At 43.4% G+C, this 18,511-nt stretch overlaps 1 protein-coding gene across 4 annotated transcripts in view; it reads right to left on the bottom strand.

Annotated features, from left to right (window-relative positions):
• GAS7 (growth arrest specific 7) overlaps positions 1–18,511 on the bottom strand; it is a 107,016-nt gene that overhangs the window by 17,177 nt on the left and 71,328 nt on the right. For all 4 annotated transcript variants that reach the window (XM_049813071.1, XM_049813070.1, XM_049813073.1 and 1 more), the window contains exons 6-9: positions 14,753–14,842; positions 12,495–12,610; positions 6,724–6,798; positions 3,388–3,466 (exon numbers count right to left, since the gene is read on the bottom strand). In XM_049813071.1, the coding sequence (XP_049669028.1) occupies positions 3,388–3,466; positions 6,724–6,798; positions 12,495–12,610; positions 14,753–14,842 (360 nt within the window). The remainder of the gene's footprint in view (positions 1–3,387; positions 3,467–6,723; positions 6,799–12,494; positions 12,611–14,752; positions 14,843–18,511) is intronic.

The raw sequence follows: 18,511 nt of genomic DNA on the forward strand, positions 1-18,511 counted from the left end.
TAACAGTCTGTAATACTGAACTCAGAGTTTGTGTCATACTGCTCTTTGTCCTTCTGATACACAGTTTTGACATCTAGGAAATGTGCTCTGAAGGTATACAGATATTTCAGCTCCCCAGAAGCAACCAAGTAATACTTTTCTATTGTCCCTCCTGTGGGGATGCTAGACTCCGTCAATGCATGTGAGTTGGGTCCGTAATCACTTAACATGGCCCACAGTAGAGCAGTATCAAATAGTGCCTGAAAGCAAGTATTTTCAGCCTTTCTCCAGTGCTATTTTAATGGAGAAGGAACCTTCATTCAGGCTCAGTACAGCCTAATGGAGAGACGCTACAAAGACAGCCACATCCCTACAGAACACATTCTATAGAGTTTAAAAAAAGCCTAAAGCAGAGCTTGTTTAGGCAGACAAAGACTTGCACCACAGTGATCTAATACGGTCTACAGCTATCTGAAGGTCAGAGACAAGGGTAATGGAGCCAAATTCTTCTTTGTAGGGCCAGGCAATGTCACAACAGACAATCGAGCTTTGGGAGATTCAGGCTGAATGTCATTGAAAAAAAAAATCACCAGAATGGTAGCCAGGCACTGGAACAGGCTGACCAGAGAGCTTGTGAAATCTCTGTCTTTAGAGATATTCAAGACTTTGCTAGACAAAGATGTAGCTGACTTGACCCACTGTGGGTGATAGTCCTGCTCTGACTGGGGGGGTTGGACTAGAAAATTCTGGACAACATTTTTACGGCAGTCTCATCAGGATGGCCCCAGGCAAGCTAATAAAGACCTGTTCACAACTCTGTGGTCCAGCATGGTTACACAAGCTCTATCAAGAACAGAGGTACAAACCAACAGCTATATCAGGAGCATTGTCAATGCTCAATGGAACAAGAACTGGAACAGAGAGAAGTTCAGTATGGCTTCAGTGAACTCCAGAGGCAATATACTACAATTGATAGAGATGTCTGTGTCCAACCGAGTTTGAAGTAGCTAAACAGTCTGTGTGTCCTTCAGACTGCTCTATTAATAACTGGATTAACCTGGGTAAACAACCCAACATGAGCTAGTCATCCTCTGTAGAAGAAGTGGCAACCTGACTCACCTGACATAAGTAGGCATTGCTGTGAAAACCCTTATAAAAATTCCCAGGGCCAGGGACACACCAAACAGGAGGGCATGCCACTGGTAGTTCTACTTGCCTAAGAGATAGTGAAGATATTTGTTTATTTCAGATGGTTTATAATGGGACAGGAAATTCTGAGATCCTCATAAAGATGGGAAACACACCACCAGGAGGCTCAAAATGCAAACAAGGCAACTACTTCTTCCAGTTTTGTGTTCTAGGAATCTAAGAGGTGGACTTCTCAGTGAAGGCAGTCATCCTTCCTCTAGCATCATTATCCTGCTTCAACTTCCATCTTGCAAGACATACCATAAGCTATCAAAATAGACTCACATGTGAATGACCCAGGCTTTTAAATGTTGCATTATAGTTGGCCATATTTATTCTTTTTTCTGGGTGGTTTTTTTTTTTTTTGCTAGAAGACCTTGCTAAAAGGCTTTCAAATGCATGCAATAGATTAAAAAAACCCATAAATTACTTTCCTAAGATGAAGAGATTTAAAGCACCAGTGTATACAGACAACTCTGACATCCATCACTGAATGGGTGTGATGTGAGAAAGGACTTGAAATATCAAGAAGTTTGCTAAAAGTTATGAGGTACAGGACAGAGACCCTGTATCTCTCTACCAGTATGGTACAGACTTAGGCAGAAAGACGGAGGCATAGGGTTAATCATAGTATTAGATGTTGGAGAAACTACACAGGTGAGTTATCAGAAACCACACTTCAAAAATTCCTCTCATTTCACAAGTACTTATTCTTGCCTTTGCTCCGCCAGCACCATTTCCAGAATGCCTGGTAACACACCATCAGCCAGGCCAGCCCACCATGACTTCAACTAGTACAACACATGTGCATCTTCTCCTCCAACAGAACTCACCTCCTGGAGCTCAGTGAGGGATAATCAGATAGCTGGAGAAGAGGTTCAGTGCCATGATGACCTTGAAGGATTCCTTGTGTGCATGTAACTATAGCTGCCATGCCAGTCTGTACAGGCATTAGTAGTGTAATAATATTTTATGTTCCAAGTGCTGCGAGAGTGCTGTCACATTCTCTGATCTGTTCATGACCCCCAATGTAACAGTGTCATGAAGGACTGTCACAGAAGTTGTTCAGTGTCTTAAAGGCTGGTATTTATGTTTGAATACTCTTGGTGTGCTCCGCACTGCACTGACTGCTTGTGCCAGGACTGACTGGTTTTGTTCAACTATCAATGAGAAATACAATTACTACTTCTAAAAATAACTTCTCTGAAAGTAATAGCAATAATCAATATGTTTAAAAACATATTCTGTTAATAAAAGAAAGCTGGAACTAGGAACTCCCAAAGCAGGTATCAGAACAGTGGGGAGAGTTCAGAGGATGCTACAGAGTTTCTGTGCAGGGTTTAAGGAAAAGTAAAATAATGAAAGAGCTGCTATACATTGCCTGCCTATATGCACACACCACTCCAGGGTGCATTTCTTCCTTTTGGAAAACAATACAGGAGGACAATGGGGAGCAAAAAGAATTTTACTAATTGCAGCCCTGAAGTAGAAGTTTGAAGCAGAGCAGCGGGTTACCAAGGCAGCGGCTGGTTGCCTGAGTAACTTCTGCATAATCACTTACAAACAGTGCAGAGCTATAATTTTCCTCCAGAACATGGCTGTTGCGCTGAGATATCTGCCACTGCATTGAACTTGATCACCCACAGAGGTTAAAATAATGTAACAAGACGCAAGAGTATGTCACATGCGGTGGAAAAAACCCAGATAAATACCATAATTTGTACAAGTAATCTCCTTGGGCATCACTTGACAGAAAAATCCAAAAATAACATGAAGAAAGATCCCAGTGCACTTTTCAGAAACACTAACAATACAAAGAAGTCAGAGTCCTGGTTCTCTTCCTTCCAGACAGATACAGTAGGTTCTTGTTGAGAAGCCAAATATTATTTTTTATTTCTTTCTCTACAGAAGTAATCTGTACAAGCTGTAGGTAAATTTACTTGAACAGGCTGGAACTTAAGAGCCCTAGGTGAATAACCTCTAGAATTAGTTTTCCTTCTTTCTTACGAAAAATTAAGGCTAGATGTGTTTTCACTCATCAGGTAGATCAAATAAACTACAGTTTTGGCAGGAAGAATGGACAGAGTTTCAGTAAGTTCGTTCACAAACTTATTAATTCTTCTAAATTTGTACCATATATGCATGTGCATTTTCCCCACTAACAAGAACTGAAGGGAAATCCACATCAATTACAGGGCAAAAATCTTTGCAAAAGATTACCTTAGAGGAAAATTTGAGATGAACTTCTGCTTCATCAGCTAGACTCTTCTTTAGCTGAGCCCAAGCCTCTCCTAGTGTGCTGAAAGAATACAGAGTGACAATGATCAATGCCTTGTCTTCTGCACATCCTCCGAGCGAGATTTGTCAGACAGATATGGTACAATGCTTGGTACTGTACCTTGCTCAGCAAAATCATGGAAACGTGACAGCAGAAATCTGAGAAGATAACCAATCTCTGTGACCAAGGCAGAATTATATTGGCATTGCATGTAGCAGATCTTTGAAAACACTGTTCATAACGATCTCCAGTTACAGCAATGCCACAGTCTCCATAAGTGAGATACTTCAGTATCTTATCCTTACCATAACAAAGTTTTTCTTTTCTAATCCTTAAAATGAATCTTCACCAATGCACTTTTTCTATTGCCTCTTCTACTTTACACCCTACTTTTGGTGAACAGATTATTCTACTTCTCCTTGGAGAAGCCATTCAGTATTTGAAAATTACTCCATCTTCTTTTTCCTTCAGACAAACTATTTTCTAGAATATGGCAGTTTAGGTATGCTCCTCAAGACCCTCTCCGACAGATTCCTCTTAAAGCGTCATAACCAAAACTACACCATCTTCCAGCAGAGGTCTTCCAGTTGCTAAACTGGTAACAGATTATTTCATATCAGACACTCTTTCTTCTACTTATCTCAGTATGATTGCTTTTTAAGACAACAGTGTGAACTTGTTGATGAATAAGCTTGTGAGTCACTATAGCCAGATCCTTCTCCCACAAACTGTTATGTAACTGTATCTTTCATATCCTGTGAAATCATAAAACCTGGTACTTTCTCCTCATTGAAATGCATTTTAATTTTTTTTTAGTTAATTCCTCTAGTTTAACAAAATAATTCTGAATTGCAATTTTTTCTTCAAATTGTACATACCATCCCTCCTAGCTTTGTCTCATCTCTGATTACAGTAAACCCATTATTTATTCTATCATAGGTCACTAACAAAAACATTGAAAAAATCTGGACTTGGGACAAAACTTACGGGATCTCACTCCATAGCTACTTTCTGCACTTTACTTTTTGTAAGTAGAGGGTATGATGTCTTACCTAGTTTTGCACCTTAAGCTTTATTTAGGCTGCATTTCTCTTGCCTGCTTACAAGAATCTCCCATTGCAAAAAGCTATACTAAATTAAGAGCTATGATGCTGACTTCTGTTACTCCACCACTGGAGGAAGTTAGGTTATTTGTTCTGTATGCATCCACAATAATTGCTCACCACCTTAGTTTGCCACTAGGTGCTTCTAGAAAGCTTGATGGTTTGTTCTACCACTTTGCAGAGGTTAAATAAAGCTGAGTAATCTACAGTTTCCCGGCTCCTCCTCTCTCTCCCCCACCCCTTTTCAAAGACAGTCATTTGTCCCTTCCTGATAGCTTGAAAAATTGTCTGTCATCTGCAATTTCAAAATAACGATCTGTAATCTCTGGCGTTACTCCAGTGAGTTGAGTCCTCAAGTATGGTGTTCATCACAGCCAAACAACCCGAGATTGTTTCGCCTACGTAAGTGCTCCCAAATCTTCTCCTTCCCTAGTCCCACTCTGAGGTCCCCTACCACTGTACAGTTCTCACTGGCACTAACTGTTTTATCTGATCTATTTAAGTGAAGAAGGCATTTCAGCCTGCTAAGCATCTTTTGCATCTCTTATCCAACTACAATGACTTAAATGACCATGGATTGTATCACCTTCTGTGTACGTGCAGCAACACTATACCCACAGCAACTTGGACAGAACCATCCCAATACCACAAATCGGTCCCATATCATCACCTTCATGTCCCACTCACATACATGATGGTGGGTCTTCTTACCACCAGAGAAGGGCATAGGACTCTGGAGGGACAGCCCATTTCTGTCAATTCCACAGACTGCTGGACAGCAAAGCTGGAAAATGCTCTGTGGAATACGAAACCAGCAGTGGTAGCTGGTGTGTTCACAGAGCAGCTCATGGGGTCCCCCAATGCACACCTTCTCAGGAATGAGAGGAATACCCTGGCAAATGTTTACTTTGAGTGTGCTAGGCTGCAGTCCCACTTTCGGCTCCTTTGAATCCTCCTGTTGGCTGCTCTTCCTCCCTCACTTTATAAAATGGAATTTTTCCCTTTCCCAGGCCTCACCAATTCCCAGGATCTTCTCACTAGCCTCTTCCTGGCCCTAGCCAGTTTGGCTACGACAGCACCAGGAGGAGAAATTCCAGCAGGACTTCCTTCCACTCCCTCACGTTGCCGAGGCAGAGCACCATGAGGCAGTGTTCCTAGCTCCCTGCACTCTGCTCCATATCCCCCTGAGTTCCCTACTTGAACATTCTTTATGCTTTGGTCCTCATTCCCTCTCTTTTGATCTACTCTCCCATAGTTTTCTTTCCCTTCATTTTTTTCAGGCATTCCTCCTTTCTCCTATTGGGGGTAGAAGAAAGTGAGAGAAGGATGTGGAAGAAAGTGGTTTTAGCTTTGCTAGGAGCAGGTTAACACCCACCCCTAAAGGGGAAAGAAGAACAGAAACCATCATCAGTGTAGGTGCTTAGAGAAGCAACAGCCTAATTAGCCTCTACAATTTCTGCCCTTGCCTACTGGGAGCTGAACAAACACCTTGTGGATCTTCACTGCCAGTAGAAACACAGTGTCAGAACTAGGGTGAGGACAGTAATTTCCAACCTTGGCTTCCAGTGCTTAGAGGGTTTGTGTTGGAACAGATAGAGCTAACAACTTCTAAACCTTCAGGAGTGGTGTCTTTTCATTATTACTGAAAAATTGCAATCCGGTCTGGAATTGCATTGCCTAATACCTTCTTAGTAACTTCCAAAGTGTGAACATGCTGTAAATAAGGGACAACCTGCTACTTTTCTTGGAGAGCCAGACCCACGATGAGAAGAGACTTCTTTGTCCTCCCTCTGTCTGTGCTGCTCCAGTTCTACTGGTATGACCTTATGGATCTACTTTCAGCAGTATATATATTCCATGTACTCTTCCATTTTCAAAGTAATTCAGTACTTACATATGCTAATCCCTAAAGGAACTAGTGCTGGCTTAGAACAAGGATAGCATAAACACATTATTGGAAATGCAATGTTTTATACACATGTTCCTAAAAATTTACCATTTTGAACATCTTCAAAAGAAAAATACTCCAATATGTCCCCAACACACCCAGGATGCTAAGCTAAATAAACCTCTACTCAATGGGAGAGGTCAGGAAAAATACATGTACCTGTGAGGAAGGGATGTGTTTTATGTTAACATTCTTGTCTACTACAAAAGTCACAGAGATACACTTACCCTTCTTCCTGAGCAGCCAAGGAATTCTGAGACAGTTTGGACAGGTTCTTAGCATATTCCTCCTCAATCTTTATCCTACACTCACACACACACAGAGGGAAAATAAAAAGACAGCAGCAAGTAAGCTTTAAGGCAGAAACCCACACACGTAATTTAAAGAAATTCTCTGCATTTTAACAGATCTTGCCACAGGAATTTTCCTTTCAGTCTCCAAGGCTTGGCAGCACCAGTTTCAGGATCCATCTCTCCGCTCCATATGCTAAAAATGCTGTGGCAAGAGCAGGGATATATGCAGGACAGCATGTGTGATAAAATTAGAAGAAAAAGATACAGTTCTGGAGAGCAAATAACAAGAACAAAGTGTTTCTACTGTGCAACGTGGACTGTCTACAAAACCGGGCTCACTTGAGAAGCATGTGATTCAGTCTGCAGCTAAACGTGAGGTTGCACATCCTTGAAGCAAAGATGAAGGAATGCAGTGATATAGGAGAAATACCAATGAGGTTTCGGGTGCTGGACTGCACCTTTCCTAGGGACACCGAGTGCTTCCTGCTCCCCATTACAGGCGATCAACTGGTGAAGATGTGCCAGGGTCTACTGTCACCGACACATCGTGGTACAGCCCCTGCCCTTCACCCATCCCACCCACTGCCCTGTCCTTCTCTCCATTCACTCAGCAGCACACCAGGAACAGGATCTGAGCTTGCCAGTGGTGGGGGTGCAGAAGAGGGAAGCTGTTGGCACAAAACCACTGTGGGAATGGCTGCAGGGAGAAGAACAAGTGTAGTTGTTGAGCTAGGGGACAAGGGTAAATGCTGATTGTATAGTAGGGAGGGAAGGAGCAGCTGCTGGCTCAGAGGTGACAGGCATCATGCCTGAAACCCATCTCTACCTCCCACGAGTTCTTGTCCTAGTAAAACATCTGTAAGGTATACTTGATACCAACTGGGGCAAACAACTGGCTATTTGCTGGTTTTCAAACCAGCTTGCTCAAAAGAGCATCTCCAAGAGACAGATGAGTGGCACCCAGGTGGAGCAACTCCAGATTCTGTGCTAACTACGTACAAGCAGGGGAAAAGCCTAGTTTGAAATCCTTCTCCTTCCAGTGAGAAGACAGAAGGTGGGATACTTTTGGCATGCCCATTTGCAGTAGCTAATTGAGCAAGCAAAGTTACGCATGGCACATTTGAGACAAAAGGGTTCCCTTGAGCCCAGCTAAGAGGGGTCTTTTACTCTGTGCTGCTGAAAATATGATCTGAATGTCACTCTGTGGGATGCAGCTGGCTGAGGCCCAAAGTAATACCCAGCTTGGTATGGCACAGTACGAGCACAGTACAACTCCAGATCTCACCTAGCACATGAGGGTCCTCTTCTTCCCCCTCCCATGAGAACAAAACCAGCCAGCTCCCCATGCCTCCTGTAGCAAGACCAACAAATACAGCTGTCCAGCACCAAAGGCTACACTGGGGTTAGAACCTCACTATGAAAAGGGCTTTATGCAGGCACATTTCACCTGACCTACTTTAAATACCTACTTCAGGATGACACTAATCTTGTCTCAGAAGTGACAATTTCTATGGACTAGAAAAGGAGCATAGGTCAACTATAAGAAAGATGCAAATGTCTAAATGTAGCTGAGATAAATACCTAAGTGTCCAGCCCAAAGCCAGGGCTCACTGCTTTTGCCTCATTTACCAGAGTTCCCAACCAAAGCTGTAGTCTATAACCTTCACTATGCAACTTTATTCCTGCTGGATTTTGGCTTAAGGATGCCTTTGAGTGATTTACTTGTGGATGCTAGGTGTGCAAAGGCACTAGCTGGTCTGCTCACTGTTCTGAGCTGCCCATACTGACAGACCCTCACAGAATCCATGTCTCAGTCCTTTGTCTCATGAACAGAGGAATAAACATCTTTCATCATAAAAGTTTGCTGTGAAAATAATGAATTTAAAAGCCCAAGTCCTTCCTTGATACTGCTGTAGCTGGAGAAGGATTGAACACAACAAGACAAAATGAAGCCTCATGATTTTCACAATCACACATAAAACACACTATGTCTGCTACCATCAGTGCCTGTCCTAAGCATGGCACCCTACATGCAAAGCCACTGGCTTTGATGGAGGCGCTCCCCACCGATCCCAACTTCGGCCCGGGCTCTGGGATTTCAAGTGTTACTTGTAGTGCAGGTGGGTGGCACTACTAATAGGGCAGGCTGCCTGGCAAGGAGGAATAACAATTAAAAACTAACAGTAAAAAGGTGAATTTGTTATTGCTTAAGAGCCCCAATTACAAGACATAAATTGTTCCACTGCAGCCTGGCGTCCTGTCACCATCTGTGGCCAAAACACCGTGAACACCTCAAAAGAGGCTAAAAACCAAGATGAAGATATACCTCAAAAAGGGAAAAAAAATATGCCTCCTGGCCCTGGTCGATTTAAACACCCTGCAAACTCTGGATTGTGGTGACTGTGAAACACCAACACATCAGTACACAGGGACTTCCAAGCCTTGTGAGCCTACCTCCAGAAATCCACACGGCTGTTTTGCCATTACTCCACCTTCACACCAAAAAACCCTACGTTTCTTGTTTCCACTAACTTGTTTGAAAACTTTCAGAATTTCACTCCTTGTGTAGTCAGAAGCATTACAAACTATAAGCGCATTTTGACCCATACTGTCTTGACTTTATTAGTTCTAGGTGCTCTTTGGATATTTATTCCCTGCTCTCTTATGCTTTGTAGATTTGTTGGGTTTTTTTTTTCAAATAAAGTACTTTGTGTGCCCATACTCAAATAGTTTCAGTCACACCATGTTATAATGAAGAAAAACTAGAGAGCTACAAAGGGAGGCAAAGATGATCTAATGTGACTACCATGCAAGAAGAAACTAAACAGATTAAGACAAGGGGAACACAGAGAAAAGATGATAGAGGATATCTGACAGACATCTACACAACTGTCACTGTGTGAAGACAGTGACTATGAGTCTTTTTACACTATTTCTCCAGATCAGGAGGCAACAATGAAATTATCAGACAACAGAAGCATAATTACTTTTCCTGTAGTGCATAAATTGCAGAAGTCTTCTACAAATTGTTGCAGTGGTCAAAAATATAAAAATACTCAAAAGGATTAGACAAACAGTGGAAGATGTTTACAAGTATCTGCTGAACATGGCAGACCTAAGGCAAACTCTGGCTCTGGAAATCCCCAAAATTCTGGTTATTTGAAGCTGGGAGGACAGACACTCTCATGCTCTTTTCCTCTTACACACTCAGTACTGCCATGGTCAGATTAAAGTCAGTGGGCTAGACAGACCTTCATCAGACTCACTACAGCCATTCTCCTGCTTGTGTTTCTTTTCATGTAGCTAGAAACCTCTGGTATTTATTTTAAATTTTCGAAGCATAGCCCAACTCAATTAAAAAGTGAGTGGCCAAAAGCTTAAGACAGTGTTCCTTTGCTAATAAAAACACTACTTCTTATACTTGGAGAGTGATGCTATTCAGGGCAGTCTGCATATTTTCTTGGCCATTTTGGAGTGCTTACTGGAATACAAATGCTGGGCCATATTTTCACTTTTGATTTAAAGTAATTTTTTCCTTCTTTCACACCCACACCCTTGATCTTTCAGTTCAGTCAATTTTCTAATTATTTTCCTCCCTTTCTTGAGATCTGTCTTATTAAAATTCAAAGTCTGTATTATAACCCTACCTTTGTCAACAAGAACTGAATGAACACACGAGTGCTTAGTCTAAGATTGCTATTTACAAGTAGCTCCTCTAGAAGCATCTACTTGATAAAATAGATTCAGTTAGCATTGCCTCTTGTTGGTTATTTGATGAAGAAATCTGGTTATTGTATCTCATCCCAGCTTCCTATTTAAAGCTATTTTTATTAGCTGTCTGAACCTCACCTCCAGAAGGCTTGTTGTACAGATGGAGAGAATTTTTCTGGACATGAAAACCCCTAGTTAAATGTGGTCTTGTAATCCCCGAGCCACATGATGGTCATCATGAAAATCTTATCAGTATTTCTTCCCTCTTAGCTGGGAATGTAAAGGTTCCCCTGATGGCCTGAGCTCTTATTTCCATGAGTAACCTCTCCAGCTCAACACTATCCTCCTCCTTTTCCACACAGAGCAATCCTGAATCATTTGTTCCAAACAGAAGAAAAATATATTCATCTTTTTATACCTCCCATCTAGATCCCCTTCGAACTCAATTCCAAACCTTGTTTCCAGCACACAGTGAATCTTTTCTATTTCATTTTCTACTGAGGACACGAACGTGACTCTTCCCAGTGTCAGTGCGGCTCTCTCCTTGTTTTCTCTCATTTTATGCAAGCTTTCCCTCCCTCTTGAATGCTCCTTTCTTTTGTTTCTGTCAAATTTCATTATATACTACTTCCTTTGGAGCACCTTTCCCCTCTTTTCCCTGGCCATGGCAATCGCAATTCTGCTTGCCTTCTCCTCATCTTCTAGCTTAGCAAGACTATTTCTCAATTGTATTTTTCCTTTGCCAGCTGGTCCTTTCTTCTTCCTGCATCCTCTGGTCACACTTTTTCATGGATCAGAGAGGCAACTATCTCTTGGACTGTCTTACATCAAAGGCAGTAGGAACCACACGTGGATGCTGGGCACTCTGCACCTCCTGTACCAGACCATCTTTATGGCCTGTGCTATACTTTGCATTTCTCCACTGCTGCCATATCCCTAATACTAAAAAAAAAGACAAGAGGGAGAAAGAAAACAAACCACAAATGAAAGCAACTCTCTGCAAGTTCTGCCCATTTGAACTGCCCCTCAAATGCCTACACAGGTGCCTGTTTGTTGCCCTGTTAATTGTTTCCACCACTATTGATTTACAGCAGCACAGCCACGCTGTGCCCGCAGCAGCGGAGCATGAAGGCAATACCAACTCAGCAGCAAGCACCAATATAGAGGCATTAAGAGAGGAAGGCAGCTCCTTCAACTGGTCCTGCCTCCAGGAGAGAACATCCATCAGCATGGTCTGCCTTCCTGCTGGGAGCAAACACTGCTTGTTCCCTATGGGCAGTTCTCAAGTTTTGAGAATCATACTCAAGATGATTTACACTTGCTTGGGCACACGACAAGTGATTTCAAATAATAGCGACACTACTTATCAGTAATGATGTCACATCACCTCCTGTACATGGCTGAGCTGAGCATGTATCAACTGCTTGTTTGGTGCTCAGTGCTCTTCCCATGTCAGCAGAGCAACAGACCATTAATAGCATTCTGGCATTTTCTGGTAGGAACACCTGCCTTTATGACTTGGGGTTCACTCTGAATTATCTGTATGTGTAGTTTAGCTCCATAACCAGCTTAAGTCCCAAGTGATATCTTTTTACATCTGCCTCTAGGAAACTGTGCCTATGCCTCATGTCAACAACTTGCTTCTCCATTTTTCAGACAAAATATTTCCTTTCTAAATATCACCTCTACTCTGTTTTTCCCATGTCCATGTTTTTTCCTTGAATCTGCAGCTTAAAACCTTCTTGGCTCCCTCTATCTAAATGGACAGCCTGTGTGCAATGCAACTGAGACAAGCACAGCAGGGAGAGACAAGTGAGAGCTGGGGAAGACTGGAGAGTGTGGATGGACATTAAAGAAATATTAAATGTTCTTTAAGAATTGGTAGTGTATCTTTTACACAGTTAAGCTACATCATTAATGTACTGAAGGAATATTTAAATCAGGAAAAAAAAATTTGCCATAAATAGTTAATTTGATAGCAAAGTGCTAATTACCTTTCTCGAACAAACTCTGCCATTTCTTTCTGCATTTGTTTCCCTTTAAGTTGCTTTTGAAGAAGAATTTCAAATCCCGACACTGTATTGTTCCCTTGTGAATCCTTTTTATCAGCCTAGAAGGAAAAAGGAAGTTCAACAAAAAGACACCGGGATCAAAAACACAGACACGCAGTTCCCAGCAGCAATTGCCCAAGGAGTCCGAGCAACAGGCAGCAGTGGTGTCCGAAGAGCCCTGCTCTGGTAACAGCTGATGGTCGCAGCACCTCAGCCCCTCTCAGAGGAAGAGTCCAACACTTTCTCTTTCCCCTTCCTCTTATTCCTTTTTTTTTAATTAAAAAAAGGAAGTTTTACAGTTATCTTTAGCTAGTATAAGACTATGTTGGGGCCAAAGCAGCAGCCTTGCCTTCCCTTCTGCCCATGGCCTTTCATACCTGATGATACGTCTGGGCTGGCTCCAGCAAGCGTGAGCCCTGACAGCTCACCCTGCAAAGAGAAGACGGGATCCTGGAGCCAGCACAAGGGAACTGTTGGGGGAGATGGGAGGACACTGCTGCTCCTTCCAGGGATAACGCAGCCCTAAACAACCTTTAATAGAGTGTCAAGTTCAACCATGATTTGCACTCAGAAAAATACAGCCAGTCTGCACAGATCTCCTATAAAGCAGGGTAAACCAGCAACTTGTTCAATAGGTTACTGCCATATATCCCATCTTTCACTGTTTGTTTCCCACACAGCCCTTTCCACCCTTTGTTCCACTGACTCTCAGGGTTACTACAAGGACCAACAGAGTCTTCTCTCTGCTGCCTCTTTTCTGTCTCTCCTCTCTCTGCTTTTCCCTATTTCAGAATTTCATTTCCTACCCTCTTCCAACAAACAGGCCCAGAGAACACTTCCCTAAGGACCACAGGTTTTGCTCCAATACACTGGATGCTGCACATCTGCACAGAGAAAAATGCCACATTAATCAAAGTGTGAGACTTGTAGGACACCACACTAGGCACTGGGAAGCTCAAACAACAGGAGTGGAGTTGATCGAAGAAGGAGGGTGAGTCATGGGCAGACCATGGATGACAAGGCCGAACAAGAGGAAAGTCCTGGGAGCGGAGCTATGGGAGGATAAAAGTTGGCAGGAGAAAGACAGCTTTAAGTGGAATTTCACTGAGGGTGAGATGTGACCAAACCCAAGGAGCCAAGCAGTGGCCAAGCCTAAACAGAAAGAACCAAGCAGGGCATCTGTAAGACACATGCAAAAAATAAGCTTATACACCATTAATGATTTAGTGCTTATTGGGATCAGAAGACTGGAAGAAAATGAAGAAACTTTGATGGTTTGGTAATGGGACCATTTGCAAGTATGTCAGTGTATTCTAGCAAGTTACGGCCATTAGTCCTCACACCAACGCTGAGCATGCATGAGGGGAAGTGCTACTGTGCCTCCAACAGCTACGCTTTTTTGTAAGTGAATCTCTCTTTTTTTTTTTTTTTTTAATGGAAGGAATTAAATAACTGGTAACTGAAAAGACATGTGAAATTCATAAAATCTTCATTATTGAGGTAGTATTCCCCCCAGCCAAAACCCCCAGTTTCCCAGTGGAAGATTTTTTTCTATCAGCTCCACACTTGAAGGACCACTGTATCATTTTAATATGATTCAGGATCCTGAAAGAGGAGCTAAGCATGAGAGGGCACACACAGAAACACAGCCACTGCAGACCTCCCATGCTGAAGGCTGCATTAAAACTACTCAATTTAAGAGCTACTAATAGTCCTGTCCTTCACAAACCTCATTCTTTAAAAAACTCATTTATCCATGGGAGTGAGTTTTACAATTAAATGCAAAAGTTGTAACTATCTGCTTGTTTTAAATGTGATACCCTCAGCTTCCTTGTGTATCCCTAGCTCTCGTGCTCTGGGAAACAATGAAATAATATTCCTTGCCAGCCACCTCGCTATCCTCCCTCCTGCTGCACAGCCCTTTTGGCTGCGGTATTCTGAGACGTGTAGTTTGTCCTACATCCTCCCCATTTCCTGACCAAAATCAACTCCTGACAGCTGACCTTGCCTTTACTCGACACTCTTCGCCCACATCTGAGTCCGGTTAGATGGCTTCTACCTCATCTTCACTGGCATCCTCAGACACCCTGGTGCTGCATTTCAGCTCAAATTCTCTTGTACTTTGTACCACTAATCAAGCTGTTCCACTTTTTTGGAAGCTCAGGAGCTGCAATATGGCATGTGGCTGACTGCCTACTTACCCAGAAATAATCACAGTAGCTCCACTCCGAAGGTTTCAGCAACTGCTGCTCTGGCATTACGTCAGGGTGGGGGAAAGTCACACAGTTTATCTGTAAAAAAAGGCAAAAGAGAGTTAGAAGGTAATGAAATTTAGCTGTTGATGAGAAACATGCAAATGAAAGGTTATATACACGCACTTTCAATCAGAAAATCCACAGTGAATGCATGTCAGTGAAGAAAAATTGGTTGTTGCATGGAAACAGCAGCTAAGTATTCCCAGAAAGCTCCTCTAAGCAAGCAGGAGTGTCGACTCAGAGGAAAATAAACTACCCATTTCACATGAGGAAAACCTGCTTGATTTGGAATGCACTATACAGGGAGTTCTCCTAGATCCCTAACAAACTGTGGTAAAAATCCTGACGTGAAACACCCTGAGCACGCCCTGAACACAAGAAATATTGTGAGCAGCAGAGAGCACTGAAGGTACTATTGGCGTATCTCATCAGAAAATCTTGGCTGTGTTAAGTCTTTTACAGGATTACAAAAAAAGGTGTTATTTTTTTCAGTGCACAGCCCTTCCATCTATCCCAGAAACCTTTTCAGATGAAAGTGATGCTCCCTGCAAAAAGGAACAGGGTCTCTCTAAAGTCAGCTAGCCTTCAGTGTGCAAAAAACCACAGTAATTTTGTGAGACAGGACTCATCACACAGTCATTAAACAAAGGCATAAAAATGTACAAGTGCTCATTAAGTTATTGCAGTAGAAAATGTAGTCTGATAAAAGCACAGTGGAAGCAAAGAGCATGACAGCTACTGCAGAACATGCTGCAGAATAACTCTGGATGCAGTTAAGCCCTTCAGGGGAAGCATCAGCAAGAGTCAGAGCTTACTTGCCAGTTCATAATGCTCACCTAAAATTTCTGCTGGGCAGGCACACTAAATCAGTCCCTCTTATCGCACCCGCAGGTTCACTGCCGTGATTAATACTTGTTAATACTTGTGTATTAATCAAGGAACCACCAGAAACTGAGGATAGAAGACTCACAGATGTAACTGTATGGGTTTGGGTGTTTTTTTGGATCAGTTAACATTCACAGGAAATCCAAAACCAAAGCTGTGGGCAGGGTTAGCACAGCTGCATGGGCTGACCTAAAGGTAGTGCTTACATGCAGTGAATCTGCCTTTGGGCTATTCAGAGAGGATCAAAAAGGACATGGCAACATACTGCAAAGTGCTGACACAATGTAAACCCACCATGCTAGGGCAATGCAGACAAAGCCTTTAGCTGATACAACGTTGTTCCTACAAACCCACGTTGGCTCTGCTGCTGTCTGCCCATGCTGAAGTTTCAGTGGCTGTCCTGTACTTAAGGCAAGAGCTTTCTCTACCCCCCTTCTCCACAAAAATCAGACTGTCCAGAGCTTGCCAAGTCCATTTCAAAGCAGGCTGAGGACCCTGTACCTATGGTGTCTTTGGCTGTCACCTCAGCTAGATCCTAAACTGCATCTTCCCTTCCAGCTCCCATTGGGCTTCAATCTGATCTGCAGGAGGTGGGAGACCAGGGCTCTTACTTCACCATCATTTTGCAGGCAGCAGTCATGCACTGGTGAGCCTGCATCTCCAGCCACAGCCAGCCGCCACTGGGCACACAGTCCCATCAACAGACAACAGGAGCTGCTGAAAACACCTCTCTGTTCCTTCACGTTCCCCATCAGAAATGTCATGCATCAGGAGTTATAAAACATCAACTCGGTTCAGAGTGGGATGGCCACGCGACAGAGGTGCCAGTGCTCACGTGTCACCACCACAGGCCTCCAGCACAAAGCCCTTCTATCAGGGATGTTTCACTGAGGACCGCTTCTGCCTCTGCTGAAGTTTTCCTCTCCTGCCGCTTCCCTGTCAGCTCAGTTATATCAGGACAGCACTGCAAGCTCATCTTGCCCTGCTAGGTAGGTTGTGTTACCTTCCCTTCTCCATTCAGGGACCACCAGGTCTAAAAGCCTGCGAGCAGATCCCATCATCCGCTGGAAGCACCCTCCAGCCACAGAGGAGGAGCTGGCACCTCTCCTCTGGGCACAGGCAGCACAAGCAAGGGTGTGCAGAACTGCTCGTGGGTACTGCAAATCTCTGGTGCAAGGGGCTGCCAATATGCACTGGCTCAACACCCTGTTAGGAGACTTCTCTCACCCCCACCAGGAAGCTTCACAACTGATCAGCCCAAATGTCTCAAAAAGACCAGCTAGAAACCTTAAGCCAAATTGCTGCTTTCAGACAGCATCCAACAAGCACCGACCTGGACCAGTGCTGCACCAGTGCACAAGGGCTGACAGGTAAAAGGCTCCGCTTTGCTTCACAGATCACCAAATTCCATTGCCAGTGCTGATCATGGGCCGCACTGGTACCTGGGCATGCCTCTACACTATCACAGCAACACACTATTTCTCAAATAACACAATATATTGTAGTTTCGCTTTAAAAAAATGAGATGGCCTCAGAACCTGCGCACAATTGCTCTGCCATGTTCCGTAGTGGGCCAACTGCTTCCCGTGAGTGAGCAATGCTGCAGCGCATCCTCCCAGAGCAGGTGAGATTGGGGAAACAAAGAATTATCAGCAATGTTATAGGTAACCATGTGAAGGCATGCAGTATCAAGACAGGTTTAAACAGCTTCTGGCTTTGAGGATTTTTGCTTTGATGCTGTATTTCACACTCACTGAATAAAAATGAGGGTGTCAGCCACAGGTCACTTGGACACCAGCCCTTCCAGCCCCTCCAGCCTGGCAGCCTGCACAAAACACTGCCCTGTACACAGATACCATGTGTGCTTACACAACACACCTCATGGGCATCCAGGATAAGGTGCTGCCTCTTGAGAGCAGACTGACAAGCTACAGGAACTTGGGATTTAGCTCAAGTTAAAAATAGTTAGCAGTAGAATGCAAAAGAGGTAAAGAGACTGCATGGAAGTTTTAGGGATGCTGGAAACGATTCACATCTCCACATCAGGAACACCACTACTGCAGTGGTGAAAGGAGAAGCTATTCTGGTTTCCACCTATCCTCTTACTGGTGGTCTTGCAGAGAATGGCTAGGAAGTCCCCTGTGGAAACACACTGCTGAGTGGAGTTTCGTGTTGCCCAAGACTACTTACTTCAACTGAGAAAGGACCAAATGCTTCCCATGAAGACAGCAGTGTTTTCATGGCAGATTTCTAGGGCCCAACATTGTGACACTGGGTAATGAGAAAGGGGGGGGAGATAGGCACCTGCTCAGTGTATTTTGTAGTCTTTACCAGAAGACTGGGCATCATCGCACTGCACACCAGGATACAGAGGTCTTGTGCAGCAGGGAGCACGTAGAGTGGCATATGAGTTGTTCCCTGCAGCTTAAAAATCTGCAAAGGGTAACTGCAAAGGAAATTCATACTCCCTGCTAAAAATGCCACCTCTTTCACAAAAACTAAATCTGTGTTGGTTGGAAGCTGCTTATTAAGACTTTCTGTTACGTCACTAATGTCCTGAAGAAATAAACACAGAGTCACTGGAAATGCCCACATTCAGACTGGTGAAAGTGTTCCACTGCAATGGACCAAACACACTGCACCACATCAATGCACGCAGCAGGAAGAGTAACAGTGAGTACACGTGTCCACAAGTGATGAGAGTAGGGTTAATTCACGTGTTTCTCAAAGAGTATCGTCATGCTCTAAGTTTTATGAATAAATCAAGCATTCTTCACTTCTCAGAAGTTTATACTTAATTTTCCAGAAACGATGCTGAAT

Source organism: Accipiter gentilis, chromosome 10 (genome assembly GCF_929443795.1).
Source record: "Accipiter gentilis chromosome 10, bAccGen1.1, whole genome shotgun sequence".
NCBI lineage: Eukaryota > Metazoa > Chordata > Aves > Accipitriformes > Accipitridae > Astur > Astur gentilis.